This window comes from Micromys minutus (genome assembly GCF_963924665.1).
Source record: "Micromys minutus genome assembly, chromosome: 9".
NCBI classification, from domain to species: Eukaryota; Metazoa; Chordata; class Mammalia; order Rodentia; family Muridae; genus Micromys; species Micromys minutus.
Window position 1 is genome coordinate 20226587 of NC_137978.1, and position 17075 is coordinate 20243661.

Sequence of the window (17075 nt, forward strand, 5' to 3'; positions counted from 1 at the left end):
AGAGAGAGAGAGAGAGAGAGAGAGAGAGAGAGAGAGAGAGAGAGAGAGAGAGAGAGGGAGGCCTGGTAAATTGAAAAGAAATTTTTAGGAATTTGTGTGTTGCTATTGCTTTTCAAAAGAGAAATAAAACTTCTTCCCCTTGGTTTCTGGTTTGACTGTTGGGGGTGTGACAGCCTGTATCCCCCGCATCATTATGACTGATATCCGCTTATGGAGTAAACAGAAAATGCCATCCCAAAATGCTCTCCTCCAGAACACCTCTGTCTCTGGACCCAGTTGCCACATTACAATCATGACAACAAATGAATTCACAGCAGCATCTGCTTAAGCTGGCATTTTTCCATGTGTCACAATGGCACTGCCCTTAACTGAGACTTTTTATCTAGTCTCTTCATTTCCTAGCAGCAAACTGAGCTTCCTCTAATGAACAGCCACTGAAAAGCTGTCAGTTTTAACGGCCCCTCCCCTGCTTATCTCTGGTGCTTAAAAACCATAAAAACTAAATATTGTCTTAATTTAAATGGTTGGATTTCCTTATGTCACATTAATATTCCAAGACTGTTGTTTGTTAAACACTAAGAACATTTGATGGAGTTTTCTAGTTTTTTGAACAGGTAAAATAAATACTAGCTGATATTTGTGGCATACATTTTTATGCAAACGTAAAAAGCCAATCAGTAAAGTTATGAACTCTTTTGTAAGTTTCTGAATGACTTCTGAATATATTTAGTATATCAACCAATTAGTATTATGTTCTCTATGAATTACAAATCTTCTTAATCCTAACAGATAAAAGATAAATAATTTGACAAAAACCCACTTTCAACTTTTTACCTCAAATAATAAATTGTGTTTTAGTAAGGAACTACAGATTATTTTCCTATGACAGGAGAAAAAATTATTAACCTTTAATAATTAAAATTTGTGAAATGCTCTTAAACAATGAAAATTAGGTTTCTTTATCCTCTGACATTCAGATACCAAACAGACTTCCAGATTAATTCTACTTACAATTTGGGCAGTTTCCAAGTGCCATATTTGTTTCTACGATGTTATCAGCATAAGACTGGTATATCATCTATTTATTGGTAATCAAGTACAATTCGCAAAACAACCTCTAGTTCTATCATAGTGGACATATTACAATCACACATTTTAATAAGTGATCATATACCCGGGTATCACAAAAGCCAATATTCCCATTCACACTCGATGCTGGATAAAAGCCAATTATGTTCATAGAAAAACCCATTCTATAGTTACTCTGCCCTCCACAAGAGCTTCAGGACAGAAGTGTATGGCCAATGTTGCCCTCTAGTGGTTAGCATACCCAGGTGAGTCGGAGAGCTCGAGATTCCCAGGTCCTGTATGAGATGGATATTTTTGTCAGGGAGACAAACTTGTACGTTGGTAACAGAAACTTTAATAAAGCTTATGTGACAATTTCAATGGAGAAAACTGGTTTCTTTATTATTACATGATCCCAAGAGAGGTGGTAATGCCATGTTTCTGGTTCAGGGATAAGTATCCATATACCCTAAGATAGACAGAAATAGAACTCTCACCCTCGTGGTGACTTTCTTCTCTTGCAAGAATACTCCACCATGATGGTTCTTAACGTGTGTCGTGGCCCCTTTGGGCACCCAGTGACCCTTTCACAGGGGTCGCCTAAGATCATTGAAAAACACAGATGTGTACATTATGATTCATAACAGTAGCAACATTATATCTATTAAGTAGAAACTAATATAATTTTATGGCTGGGGGCTACGACAGCATGAGGAACTGTAGTGAGGGTCACAGCATTAGGAAGGTTGAGAACCACTACATTTCTCCCCCTTCTTCTCATTGTTTATTCCCGATCACACACAAAGCCACAAGGGGTTTAACTCAGCCGTTCTACCTGCCACTGCATTGTAGGAAGCTAAGCTAAGCTGCATTGTGGATGCTTCACAGTTTAGCATTTGCCTTCTGAAGTCTAAATGAAACTAAAGTCATTCACTATTCAAAACTTAAAAGGTGAAAGGAGGCTGAAGTATTGTCATTCCTAAAACTTAGAGTGGTACCACATGTACAGGGTCCAACACTATTAACCACATTGGCAAGGATTCGGCATGGAGATAAGCCCTGGCAAGTATTCCGTGCCCTCCAGCTGCACTAGCCATAACTCAGGAGAATCTAATTTACATTACTCAGCATTAGACCTGGAAAGACCTAGCTCATCCATCAATGGTCCAGACACCAGCAGCACTGGAGGTGTAATTTGAAGTTGATGAACATTTGCTGTCTAGGAGATAGGGCTATTTTCTCTCTATACAAAAGAATTTGCACCTGTCTACGACAGTCAGAGCCAATTAGGGGTAAGACTCTAATTTGCTTATAGTCTAGACTCCTAAAACAATAATTCCTGGATGGATTACTTTTCATCCTCAACAGTGAGAGGCTCCCTGGCCATCTAAGGGCCTCCTGGAGGTCACTACATATGTATCTAGAGCCATAGATTTAATGTCTGTGCCTTCTACGCCTCATTTCTCAGTCTTACTCCTACCTTGAAAAGTCTACTCCCTGACTGACATCTACAAAGCAACATGTGTCACTTTTCATTTCTCTCACCGTTGGATGATAGATAACGGTGATGAGTTAATAAAATAAAGTACACTCAGTATTACTGGAGTCACTTTCCCAAAGCACATAGTTCTCTTAGCATAAATACACGCCAATGGGAAACAATCTTTAAAGAAATTTTTACTTAAAGGTAACTGTCAATAATAAAATCTCAAGTGCAACTTCATAGAATAGGGATTTCTCAGCAAATAAGTGTTGTAGATTTTTCAAGTCACACACATCTTTACAATGCTCAATTGTTGTTTAAAGATCTATACCCTTATATAGCCAGCCATTCATAAAACGCCCTCCCTAAATCATAGATGTTTACGTCTACGGGCTTAAGTATCAAAAATCTAAGTGTGATAATCACTACTTATCCAGAAAGACTTAATTTTTTAATGTCAGATTATTACTAATAACCTGAAATTACTAATTCCCAATAATATCTGGAACGAATGTGAGGAATCTTGACCATCTACACACTAGAGTGCAAGTTGGTACAGCCACCTTGATTGGACTGAAGAAAGGAAAGTATAATCCGCCCAGTGTTTTCCACTCAGGCCGACACCTAACACAAATCCTTGTGCTCAGGGAAAAGTCCATCCAGAATGTTCAGAACAACACTGATTGCAAAAATCAAAAATGAGGCGGCCATTGCTTGATCGCAAGCCGCCAAGATGAAGTTCAATCCCTTCGTGACTTCTGACCGAAGCAAGAACTGCAAACGGCATTTCAATGCACCTTCTCACATTCGGAGGAAGATCATGTCTTCCCCTCTTTCCAACGAACTGAGACAGAAGTATAACGGTCAGTCTATGCCCATTCGAAAGGATGATGAAGTTCAGGTTGTTCGAGGACATTACAAAGGCCAGCAGATTGGCAAAGTAGTCCAAGTGTGCAGGAAGAAATACGTCATCTACATTGAGCGAGTCCAGCGAGAGAAGGCTAATGGCACAACTGTGCATGTGAGCGTCCACCCCAGCAAGGTGGTCATCACCAGGCTAAAGCAGGACAAGGACTGCAAGAAGATCCTGGAGAGGAATGCCAAGTCACGACAAGTAGGGAAGGAGAAAGGCAAATACAAGGAAGAAACAGGAGTTTTGAGAAGATGCAGGAGTAGAGATGTCTCTTTGCATGGCTTTCATTAAAGACTGCTTAAGAAAAAAAAAATCAAAAATGAAACCAGCCTGTTGGCCTGCACAAGGGACCAAGTGTGATACATTCAGGTAGTGAAAGTCTACCTCCCTGACAGAATAAATGAACTAAAGAACCACACACCGTTGGATATATATCAAAAAACATGGCCGAAGAAAAAAGAAGGAAGGATATGCTTCAGGGGTCAGTTCACCCAAAACCAAGCAACAGTCACATATACTGTTAGAAAGCAAGAGGCTGTTTACTGGGTTGGGGAAGAAAGAGACAGTATGAGAGGCTTCCGTCATTGTCACTCCGTCTTGATATTCTCTTTGGTTTGGTGTTGGTTCGAGAAATTGAAGCTGTAGATGGGCACACACCAAGCAGCTCTTCCACCACTAAACCACACGCCAAGCCCCCTTCATCTCATGACTAGTGGTCTCATTCTGTGAAAATGTTTCAAGTTCTATACATAGATGAAATGCTCCTGTCTCCACCTGCATTTTACTTCCACGTTGTAATCTGTTCTACACACACATTCCCGAGTCTTCACAAGGCTTAGAAGTGGAATCTAAGAAGAGTGAGTTTAATTTCTTGTCAGCCTTAAGTTTTAACTTTGTATCTACAGACTGTCATTGATCCATTTACCAAATTTACCAAATTTTGTGGTTAGTCTTGTAATATTTTACTTCGGGAACCATGAAAGAGTAGGCGGTGTAATCAACATCCCCGTAGCATAGCAGGTGGTGTTGTGAATATTAACATAAATAAATCTATCAACCAAACAGTTTTCTTACATACTTCCAAGTCAATTCCCCGCATAAAGCATATGCAAAATAATTACAAAGTAGGCGTGTATTAGTGTCCACCTATGTTGTTTCCATGTCAGAACAGAGAAAACATATAGAAGAGACAAACTTTGTTTCTGGGTCACAGGTACTAACGACCAAACTGGTGCTATCAAGCATCTTGCCAAAACCCATTAACAGATAATCCTGTCTGCTGATCCCTGAGTTGTCAATGGGCGTTAAGTGAAGGAGTAACCGTGGCAGACACAGACTGCAGCCAGTAGATCAGGTGCTAAAACAAGACTGGGATCTGTCCTTGCACCTAAAGCAGCCTTAACACTTTATACTCCCTAATGCGTTTATCCATGTCATTCTGCCCAGATTATAAAGGCCACTGCAGATCGAGGATGCAATCTGCTTGAAGATTACTGAATTACACAGGCCTGGCTGGAGCAGAGTTCCTTTTCTTCTCATGTGAGCATGTTGAAGAGAAACTGCTTTTCCACTTGGCTGAATCCCCTGCATCCTCTCTGCACAGCTAACCCGCCCTCGGTGCTGGCTGCTCCATCCAGCCCCTCAGAGACATTAATAAGCATTGTCAGATTCAGGCTGGGGAGGCGGGTCTGGGGTGGGGTTTGAGTCTTACATTTTAGATGCTGCAGGTCTATGGCCATTTTTTGAGTAGCAAGACCCTCTATAAGGAGAAAGAATCAGTCTCCTTCTTGTTGTTAAAGCCACGGGATTTCAAAAATGTAGGGTACAAATATAGGTCAAGTTCAAATAGGGAATTGCAAAGTCTTGCAAGCTGAACGCTTTAAAGTCAGGTGTCTTCTTCATGGGAAGAATGGGGATGGGGAGGGGGCAGTATTTGTTAGGACTATTCCTGCCAAACCAAACTCATCATGGTGTTGGGAGCTTCTGGAATAAGGGTGTTCACAGTGACAAAGCAGGTATTAAAGTGGTTTCTGCATGTTGTACAAATGCCGGTCCCAGAGATTAAAGGGTAGATAGGGAAGCTAAAAGGATATACAGGACTTGCATAATGAAGAAGATTTACTGCTACTGTATCCCAGACTAAATCAATAGCTGGCGTACTAACTGAGCCAGATATCCAGAGAGCATGACCGCGCTACACTTCTTCACTGTAATGGATTCTCTTGCCGTCAAGTAACTTGAGCCTACAGATTGTATTTTAAAAGTTCTTTGAGAACAAAACTCTGTTTAAGAAGATAATGTGTTTGTTGAAAACTCTGATACCTGAAGCCCAAAGCCAGTTAATTTTTCAGGTAACTAAATGGATCTAAAAATACTCTATTTCTTATTGGTTACCTTAAAGAAGCACATACTGTATAATACATGGGATTTGACTCTGAGGAGTCCGACCTATGCCAAGGCTAATGTGTTCGGGTAGCCATTTGGAAAGGAAATAAAAAGACATTAGTTCATGATCAAGGAAGGCATAGGGGACCCTAAGGAACCCTGATAAAGTGGCAGATAGTCAGCAACCTCCTCCAGTTGGCTGAATGCCCACCGTTAAAGGATGTCAAAGGCATATAAATGCTGTACCTAGCCCACACCATTAGGTCCGAACCCTTTTCCCTGCTACTTTAATTCCTTGCTATTTACCTTCACCAAAGTGTTCTCTCCCATCCCACCCCATGTCTCTCTTCTTTATCCACTTTCCTCTACCTACCTGCTGTTTAAAGGGCTGAGTTGAGAAGATGACCTCACATTGGGTCAGGAAACGGCTGAAATCATCACCAGCCACGTCTTGGCTTGCCCTAGAGTCTCTTCCTATATTATACAGCAGAGGTTCTCAACCTTTCCAATACCTGACCCTTTAATATGATCCCTCTTATTGTGGCGACCCCCAACCATAAAATTATTTTGTTGCTACTGTGCGACTATAATTTTGCCACTGTTTTGAATTATAATATCTGATATATAGGATATCTGATATGCAACCACCAAAGGAGTCATAACCCATAGGTTAAGAACTATTGTTTTAGATACCCTCTGGCATACATACATACATACATACATACATACATACATACATACATAAATACTCAATCTGTTTGGAATGCAACAAAAACCACCTGATCAAAAGCAGGAGCATAAGTCAGGAGGGTACTTTGGGAACAACATAGAACTTACTGCTCCTCCACAAAGCCTATGTGTACAGATGTCAACAGACATACTCTGTAGATTCAGGAGTGTGGTGACTAGAACACTTACTTTGCCTTTATGTCTCTAGGGTTCAAATCTCAGCTCTGCCACTTACCAACAGCAGCACATCGTCCATGTTACTGTGTGTTATTCCTACTGATAAACTGGACTGATGACCGTGTTGGCCCACAAAGAGGTTCTACAAGCAATCTTGACTGTTACTGTGCTAGGGTTGAGGGATGCCTAGGAGCACAGGAAAGTGTTAAACCTTAAAACTTTGAAGAGAAAGACCAAAATCCACAACTGTCTAATCAAAGCAAGCTGTATTTAAAACATACAGCCAGGACTGGCCAGACACTGGCTATAGAAACTTAAATCCGGATTTTTGAGAGCAACCCTGAATGTGAAGAAGACAGGTTTATGTATCTGAAGGGTGCGTGGATTCCAAATGGGAAATTTGGGTGGCAAAATAAGCAAAGTCACAGGGGCAGGACAAAAGCATAACAAGGTAGTCACAGTGAGCTGAAACAAAGACACGATTGCCATTCCTGAAACAGGCAGTAGAGAACCATTTGTAGGTAAGGTTATGAGTGAGGCATGGCCTAATTCTTAGGAAAGAGGGGTTTAATCATAAATAGGATTGGACTAGTTTGTCTTTACTATAAGATGGCTTACAAATCTTAAGAAAGAGGCAGGCTGGTTCTTCAGAAAGCTCATTCCTCATAGTGTCTATGTGGCTACTTATACATATCATGAGGGCTCTGGCCTAATGAATGGTTCGCTCTGTTGATGGGTTTAAAACTTTAACAAACTATTGAGAACTGGTGGAACGACGGGTTCTGGTTTGAAGAAGAAGGATAGGCAGTGAAGGTTGTCTTTGAAGAGCATACCTTGCCCCGCCCCTTCCTATTACGGTTCCACTCGCCTTCTAAAGGTCTCTTTTCCTCCACACATTCTCACATGATGCTTTTTTGTTTGTTTGTTTGTTTTTTGCAATGAGCCCAAAGCAATCATCCAACTAACCACAAATTAACCCTTCTGAAACTGAGCCAAAGAAAATCCTTCTTCCTTTTCTGTCAGATATCTGGTCACATGGCTGAGCAAGGGAGGCATGACACAGTTTCTACCTCTGAAGCAGAACCAGCAGGGTATGGTCTCCATGAGCATTGCAGGTTGCTAGGTGTAAGGCTTGTTTGTATTTTACTTTATGTCCTCTCTTCTAAGATAACGACTCCATGATACCTAGAAGCATCTTGACTCCAGTAGGTAAGGATCTGTCTAATGTTCCTCAGCAAAACTGGTAAATGCTGAGACCATCAGGGCAGCCATTAAGACTTTGGGAAAGAACTCTGAAAACATGAGTTCAAGAACGTTTAATTCTTAACTAGTGCAAAATATAAGAATGCAATATGAATTATGTGAGGAACTTTATGGACCTAAAGGAACAGAAGCAGCTACACTATGAGTCAGCTTGTCAGAAGGATATTAAAGGAGGAGACAAAGATTTAGGGAGTGGTGACCGCAAGGCAAGACCCCACCCAGCTAAGTTTATTGTTTGTACTTACAAAGGCAGGCAGATTCCTGAGTTCAAGTTCTGCCTGGGACAAACTAGATTAGGCCCAGGTGGAATGAGAATGGTGATCTCAAAGCTAAATCCCACCCAGCTAGCTTACAGTCTGTGCTTATAAAGCTGGACAGATCTCTGAATTCATTTGTCATGTGAAAAAAATATATACTTGCTATCTTCTAAAAATTAAGGGGCTAAGGTCAGAAAGTGCTGACTCATGGGATAATCAAAAGGGAACCTAAAATAATTAATTGAATTGATATGTAAATAAAAGACTGGGCTTGTAAGAGAGAGCTACCCAGAGAGAACTTCTTGGAGAGTGAACACAGCTCTTTTAGAACGTACATTCATATACCATTTGGAGTTACATTTGTCCCATAAGATTTTTTTTAAATTGACCTAAATTCTTGCTTAAACACTTTGAGAAGTCAAACATCCTCCATAAGAACTCTGTACACTTCCATGGAGTTGGCTCACAGTTCCCTTCCTAGCACTGCCCTTCTTCTTTCGTGAGTGATAAACAAGGACATGCACATGATTGGGCAGTAGGCTGTGGTGAGATTAGTATCCTTCAAGCAACTTTCATACACAGCTGGGCGGTCAGAGCACTTTCATCGTCATAGGAAAATAATGACTATTTTCTCTTCCGTCTGTTAGCACAGCAAGTTTTAGAGCTTTCTTGGTGTGTCAGAGATTATTCTTCTTGTCTCCTGGTTTGGCTTGGATTTTTACTGTAATGACTATTAAACCCAGGGTCTGGGGCTAGAGATGTGGCTCAGTGGTTAAGAATGCTTACTGCTCTTGCAAAGCCCTCAAGTTTGGTTCCCAACACCCACATTAGGCTGCTCACAACCTCTGGCGGTTCCAGCTCCAGTGGGTCTGAAACTTGTAGCCCACAATGGCACCTGCAGCCATGTGTATATATACTCATGTTCAGATATATACACATACTTTTAAATAGTAACAATAATAAATTAAAAAACTGATTTTTTAAAAAAATGTAAAGTATGTGATTTAAGCAGATATCATTCAGTATTATTCTAGTATTTTTAATTGATGCATGTTTTGTAAAAGTGCTTTGCCTGCATGTATGAATGTGTATTAGTATAGTGCTGGTGGGGGCCAGAGTAGGGCATCAGATCGGCTGGAACTGGAGATGTCTGTGAGTGCCACAGGGTGAAGGACTCTGAAAATCCCTTTCTTATTGCAACTAAACCAATGACATGGATAAGGTAAAAACATGCAGAGAAGTCTCAGAAGCACAGCAAATAGGACAGCCATGTTCCAGAACAATATATGCACCACATACTGGTTCTTTAGTTTCTTTTCTATTGCCTTGATAAAAGCACTCTGCTGAGCAGAAGTAACTTAGGAAAGAAAGGGTACACTTGTCTTATACTTCCAGGTCATAGTCCATTGCTGAAGGAAGTAAGAATTAGAATTCGGACAGGAATTGAAGCTTAAACCATAGAGGAATGTCTTTTGATGGCTCAGACTTCTAGTTTCTTATATAACCCAGAACTACCTACTGGAAGAATGGTACTACACACAGTAGGCTGGACTAGCTCAACTAATAATCCACATAATCTCCCAAAGACAATCCTACTGGCCAATAAGATCTGGGCAGTCCCTCAGTTGAGATTCCCTTTTTAGCCATGTCAAAGGTAAGTTAAAGCCAACTAAGATGCTGTTTAACTAAACTTAGAAACAGACAAGAACAATATCTGTGAGAAACGCATACTAGAAACTAGATACATAACAAAACGATGAGCATGCTTACTTTTGAAGAATAATGGAAACATTTCCAAGTACATAAATGGCCCAGCTGTTGTAATATTTTGCTTTTTAAAATGTATAAATAGGATGGGGCTATAGCTCTGTGGTAGACAGTTAACCGAGAATGCACAAGGACATGAAATCCCTACCAACTATGTGTGTGAGCAAAAGAATTTTATAAAATATTCATTATTTGTGAAGAAAGAAGAGAAGGAAGGGAGGGAGGGCAGGAGGTAGGAAGGGAAAGAGGGAGGGAGGGAAGAAGAAAACTCTCAGGTCTCTTACCTCCTCTTGTTGGGAGTTTTATTAGTGTCCCCCATCACCGTTAATGCACAGCTTCCCACACTAGCAGATGTGAATCTGACACTGCTTCAGTTTTCTTGAAGCTTCAGTGGATCAGAACACCACAAGTAAGTTCTGGTGAGCTTATGGCTTCTCATTAGAAAAGTAATGGATGCTCATTCAGTTTTGAATTTGGGCAAATAATGTTGGGACTCAGAGAATAGCCCCAGTGTGGAACTCATCAGTATTCATTAATCTATTATCAGAGAAGACAAAGGGCCTTAGACATGGGCTCAGACCAAGCTGTGACCCCACCTGCTCCCCAACTCCATGCACATCAAGGAACCTGCTACAGTTTGAGAACCGTCCCTCATAGGCTCGTGTATGTGAGTACTTGTTCCCAGTGACTGGCACTGTTTGGGGAGGTTAGGAAACCTTTAGGAGGCAGAGCCTTGCCAGAGAAAGCACATCACAGCAGACTGGTTTAGAAGGCTTTAGAGCCCCACTCTATCTTGTCTCTTTCCCATGTATAAATGAGATGTGACCAGCCAGCTTCCTGTTAGCAATGTTCTGACTATTGTCTGCCTCCCCTGCCATGGTGGACTTTATTCCTCCTGAATCATTAGTCAAAATAAACCCTTTTCTCCTCTAAGTTGCTTCTGATCATTGTGTTTTATTATACACTAACATAGGGCTCTTCCACAAAGTCACCTTGTCTACCTGACCCAGATACCAACTGCCTTTAGTTTGATTTACTGAAATCTCATTAACCAAAGAAATCCAAACTCAGCACAGGAAGGCAGATTAAACTCTGACCACATACCTTGTCATACCCCAGTGTCTTTCATTTTGACTCCATTCCATATTCCAAAGACTCACTGCCCCGTCTGTGGGTCACTTTGTCTCAGGTCATCAAGTGATCTCTAAACCCTAAAGAAATAATTTACAATTACCCTAAAATTGTGTAAAGACTTCATTCTTCCCTCTCTTACAGAAGGGATGAGTAAATTCTTAAATCAAGTTGAGCTAAGGGGTGACTATATTGTGAGATTAACGCTGTTCGCATAATACAATTGTGTCTCCTCTCCAATGAATATGTCTTTATCAGCTTATTCCAGCAAACCTTCAGATTGCACTGATTGGTTGGCACTGCCTTCATGTTATAGTACAAAGCATAAAAGAAGAAACAAAATATAGATTCACATCTTCTCACCTAGCAATAAGCCACTAATATCTGTCTGTATATTAAAAAACCAGTTTTTGAGCAAAATTGGAATTATGTTGTATGATTTTTTACTTAAAAACATATGATAAGTGTGTCCCTATGACCTTGCTTGTCTCTCCCAATTAGCTTGTCATAGTGTTATAAGCTTCTATTGTGTGTTCTGTATACTATTGTTGTCAAACATTTGAATCCTTTCCATTTTGTCTACTGCAAACAATGCCTTAGAAATGTTTTTGTACACAAGGTTATAAGTATTATATTACTTTCTCAGGACAAAGTCTTCAAGTCAAAATTATTGGATAAACATGATGAGCATCTTTAAAGCTAATAATGTATCTTTCTCAAACACCCCGCAGGAAAGCTGTACACTTCTTCGGTCTCAAAAGAATACTACGGATATCATATAATTCTATGAAATGTCCTTAGTTGGCAAATGCATGTGGACAGACGTGGAGACCTTGAAAACTCTGTGGAATTGGAAGAAATTGGGAGAGTGACTTTCAGTGGGTATAGAAGATGTTTTGAAGTGGTAAAGACAGCCTAAAATAAATGGCTGAACAATTCTGTTTTAAAACCATTAATTTTATACTTTTAAAGTGTGAATTATAAAGGCATGTGTAACTTATAGCCCGGAATACTAGTTAAAACTACAGCTAAGGATATATATACAAACTATCATATGAATTACAAATGTATTTCTGCGTTTGTCTTAGTTTTCAGTGTTGTTTATATTTTTATATTTATATTTATATTTGTTTATATTTTTATAGAATTTAAGTATTTGTGTGGCAATGTTTCAATCTGTTTGCCTTTCTTTCCATGATACAAAAGACCCTTTCACCATTACTATCAGATAAATTTATCTGTACACTTTTAAGATTAATACATAATATTTTGATCACAACTTACTGTACTTTTACCCCTGACTCCTCCAGTAAGGCCAGTCTGTGTTCTCCATGTGCTCAGGGATATGCAGCCGTCCACTGGAGAATGGAATGCCTCTAGTGATCACATTCTTAACAAAAACTGACTCTTCACAGCAGCTATTGACTGTTAGTGGCCTTCAGTTGGAAGTGGGGACTTGAACCTGTCCAGTTATCTTTCGGGGTTGTGGACTGGCTTGATCTTGTGCAGGTTGTGTGTAAGCAGGCAAGCACAGCTGCTGAGCTCATGCACACACAGCAGTCTTGTCATGCCCAGAAGGCACTGTTTTGCCCTGCTTGTGCCTGACCTCTGTCTTGAATCATGTTGCTGCCCCTTTCCACAAAAGCCCCTGGGCCATGGGGGAGGGGCTGTAATATGGAAGTTTCACTGTGGCTAAGCACTCTACAGGCATGCTCAGTGTTTACATCCAAACAATCATATAGATGTTTTTAGGTTGGAATTTCTTTACATTTAACTAATTCATTCGAAATATGTTTCCATTGTTTTATGGTTAGTTTGAAGACATCTTTACGATGCTATTTTTAACCTGTTTTAATTATTATTGTTGTTGGAGAAAATGAGGATCTGTAGTTTTGGTGTCCCAAATCTAACTTTATTCTTCTTCTGTGATTTATATTCAGGCTGGAGTAAGACTTAGCTTCTCTGATAAATCAAAAACCACTTTACTCTCCCTCCTCTCCCTTCCCCCTCCTTTACCCCTCCCCCTCCTCTCCCCCTCCCCTTCCCCTCCTCTCCCCCTCCCCTCCCCCTCCCCTCCCCCTCCCCTTACCTCCCCTCCCCTCCCTCCATCTGCATTGCATCCTCCCCAATTATACTTGGCAAATTATATCTTCGGATATGTTACTTGTTGAGTTGACTTCAGAGCTATAATCTGGAAGTTTGTCTAATTGGACTGATTAGTTTTGGTCTTGTGGTCATGAAAGAACCTAGCATAGTCTGAAATATCAGATACGTTCACCAGCCAAAGCAGGGAGGTGTTGATGGCGCCCCTTTCATGTAAATCCAAATGGCTGGGACATGTTTGGCTCATATTCTTCTGATTTTTTTGATTTAATTTTTTACAAACTGTAGGAAGAAAACTGCTGCCAATGTTATGGTTTGAAAAGCTTGCCTTTCTCTCCAGAGGCACCGAAAATGTAGTATAATTCCTGTGCTCAGACACTGAGGTGGGGGAGTGAGAGTAGACGAGGCTGACAAGGCCATGTGTCCCTTCCTGCCATTTTATGGGAAGTCGGAAATAGCAAGGAATAAGAAAGAAAGTCTGCTTATTTTTCTTGAGTCTCAGCCTCTAGGGTTCCCATGTTCTTCTTAACTTTTCTTTATGGTGTCCACTCTGAGGGACACCCCCTAATCTACATCTTCTGTATCTCAGAGAACTCAAACTTAGTAATATATAAAGCCATGCTAATTGATCTTTCCTTCTCTCCATCCCTCTCTTTTATTGGGGCTCTGGAAATATTGGGGCTTTGGAGTTGGGATGGGGGTATTATAGTACATGACAAGTGTCTCCACCAAATGACATGAGAAACACACTGTCTTCTTTTCCAGGGTATAATATGGCTCACCACTCAGCTCGAGTTACCTTTCCAAAGTACCCAGTTGTATCTTGATTAAAAGTCAAATAGTCACCCTAGACTTTTTTTCTCTTCTCCTAGTAAGCAGAACTCACCCTTGCTGATCCTTTTCTCATAGAGACACGGTGTGAACAAGTACACAAGTGATCTGGAAGAGACCCCGGCTTGTTCCTGTAAGGATTAACTTAGTCCTGGAAAAATACATAGACTTCATGTCAGGGCATTGACCCCATAATTCAATCATCTTCTAATAGGATCTAAAAGTTGGGACTAAGTTCTCAGTTCATGAGCTTTTAAGAGACAGATCAGATCCAAGCAGCAGCAACCAGCCTCACACAAGTGCAAACATAAATCAGTCAATCAATCAATCTCACAATAAGTTTCTACAGGAACTTTTTTCTTCCCAAGACAAGCTTCTTTGCTGACTCCCTTGTAAGAATCTTGCAGAATAAACGTACAGATAGCTCCTCCTTAGGTCATCCTTGACAAATAGTGACAAGAGTTAATGGGTCAACATTCCTCCCCCTTGCTGCCCTTGAGTCCAATCCAAATGCCACACAGAACCTTACAAGGACTGCCCTAGTTACTTTTCTGTTGCTGTGATAAAAACACATGGACACAGATGAACTTGCAGGAGAAAGAGTTTATTTTGGCATACCATCCCATCAGGGTGGGAATTCACAGCTGCAAGAGCTTAAGATGGTCACACTCTGCACACAGTCAGGAAGCAAAGAATGATGAATGCTAGGGCTCAACTTGCTTTCTCCATTTTATACCATCTAAGATCACATCCCAGGGCTTCCCACAGTGGACAGATCTTCCTACCTCAATTATTCTAATCAAGATAATCCCCCATAGGCATGCCCAGAGGGCCCCCTCCCAAGGTGATTCTACATTTCATCAAGTTGACAATTGAGATTACCTAGCAAAAGAACCCAGAGCAAAAACACTAGCTACCTTTAGTGTGAAGCCTGTCCATCACTTGTTCTTTGGCTTTCCACCCCAACTTTTTCCTAGCTTTACTCTCTTCTAATTTCCACTCTTTGGAATCAACTTTCCAGAAAATTCTTATAGTACAAACATTCTTGTAGGGCATGAAGAGATAGCTCAATCAGTTAAGTGCTTGCTCTAGAAGGACACGAATCTGTGTTAACATCTCCAGAGCCCATGGGAAAATGGGCACAGTAGCTCTCACCCAGAGTCCTGGCATTTTCACTTTGAGATGGCTTGTGGGAACACAAGGGTTCCCAAACATCAGGAGGCCAATTAGTCTGGAATATGCTATGGAAAAACAACACATAAACTGTCTCAACAATGTGGGTGATGAAGACTACATACATGCACCCATGCCATAGAAACACAATAGACACATGCATGTGTACACTTCCAGAATCATCCTTGTGAGTAGCTTCTTGTCGGAGATGGGCATTATTTTTCTAATCTTCGTTGGGCTGATAATTTTTGTTTGTTCCCTTGTGCTACGGATGTGACGAAGGGAGACATGTTTTCTTGCTTGCTTGTGTGTTTTGAGATTCTGCTGTTCCCACACTGTTGCTGCTCCTGAAGAACAGCTGGGGTGCTGGTGAGTGTCAGAGAGATAAGGTTTGAAGAGGAAAGATGGGCAGAAAAGACTGAAAAACCTTTCAGTAGGGCTTTATGGAGAGTAAGATTCAAGATTGGGGGGGGGGGGTGATGACAAACCATGATAGAAAGTGGGAGAATATATTTTTCCCCTTCCTCATTCCCAACCTTTACATTTCCCTAAAGGAATTCTGACCCCCTAAAGAAGTGGCTTTGGCAGCATGAGAGAAACGCAAGCTTGACTCTGACATCATCATTCTTGAAGATCCTTCCCACATAAGAAGTGTGGTTTTGTGGGTAATACAGAGCCCGTAAGGAAGACAAGTCAAGAGATAATGGCACACAAAGTGGGCAGGCTGGTTTGTTTGCTCACATGGGACATTTTTCCGAGCTTTTGGAATTTACCAAAGCAACCTTAGCTGGACAGTCACATCTCCATTCTCTTGACTTTTCTTATTTCTATATCAGGCAATGTGTTGCTACCAGACACTACTATTGTGACCAGAAATGAGCCCACCACATGAAACTTAACATTATTTCCCTATGTGTATTACTCACAAATATTTTTTTTCCTTGCCTCAGAGCTTCCTTATTTATACTATGGCTTTAGAAGCCACGTAGCCCTGGCAGGACCTATGCGACTGCCGCCAAGAAGTGTGAGAGAGTTTTTATTCCACAGCACATACTTTTGTCCTATATGAGATGGAGCCAGAGAATTAACCTCATTCCACTCCTTTCTATGGGGTTTCTCTTGAGAACTTGTTATTTATATGGACTCCTAGAAGACTGAGCAACCTCTCTCTTCATACCAGAGTGCTGCAGTTTCGTTAGCGCACCTTCATTATGGCCTTCACCTTTGCTGCCCACTCTACCTTGCTTCCTAGCACATCTGTTATCTAGAGCTATAGTCTCTAGCAAACAAAGCTCACAATGCTTTTGCCTCAAGCTCTGCCTTCTGAGGAACAAAGAACAAGATAGGGTGGTTGGGCAATGAGCCAATGAAGCTGGATCCAATTTAGGATATTAAAATGTAATGCTCTCTGATTTTATAGATCCCAGTCTGGAAAGGCCGGTTGTATCTCTACTAGGACAGAATATGGAACTTAAATTCTCTCAGATACAAACCTGTTTATTTTCATTCCTATTAAACAGATCCACTTCTACCACTCCACTGGTACTCTGTCTGCTTTATTTCTGCCTCAATTTATCCAAAACTAGCCCAATAACTGGAATATTCTAAACTACCCCCAACTAATAAAAGCATTCGTATTCTATGTTCCCTGTTTCAGTTTTTATCCAAATATACCAGGCTAGAAAAATCATCTAAGCTAGCTTTATCTCCTCCTTCTCTAGAACATTCCATGGTTAGTCATGTCATACTGGTTTCTGCTTCCTCCATATCTCTTCATTTGGTCCCTATATTTTGT

General features: G+C 40.7%; 1 protein-coding gene across 1 annotated transcript; it reads left to right on the plus strand.

Annotated features, from left to right (window-relative positions):
• Positions 1 to 3284: 3284 nt before the first annotated feature.
• Positions 3285 to 3755, plus strand: LOC308424956 (large ribosomal subunit protein uL24-like; the record flags this gene model as incomplete). The annotated part of the gene is made up of 1 exon (XM_080922127.1): positions 3285 to 3755. The coding sequence occupies one exon, from the start codon at positions 3285 to 3287 to the stop codon at positions 3753 to 3755; it is 471 nt and encodes a 156-aa protein (XP_080778253.1).
• Between the last annotated feature and the right edge of the window lie 13320 nt (positions 3756 to 17075).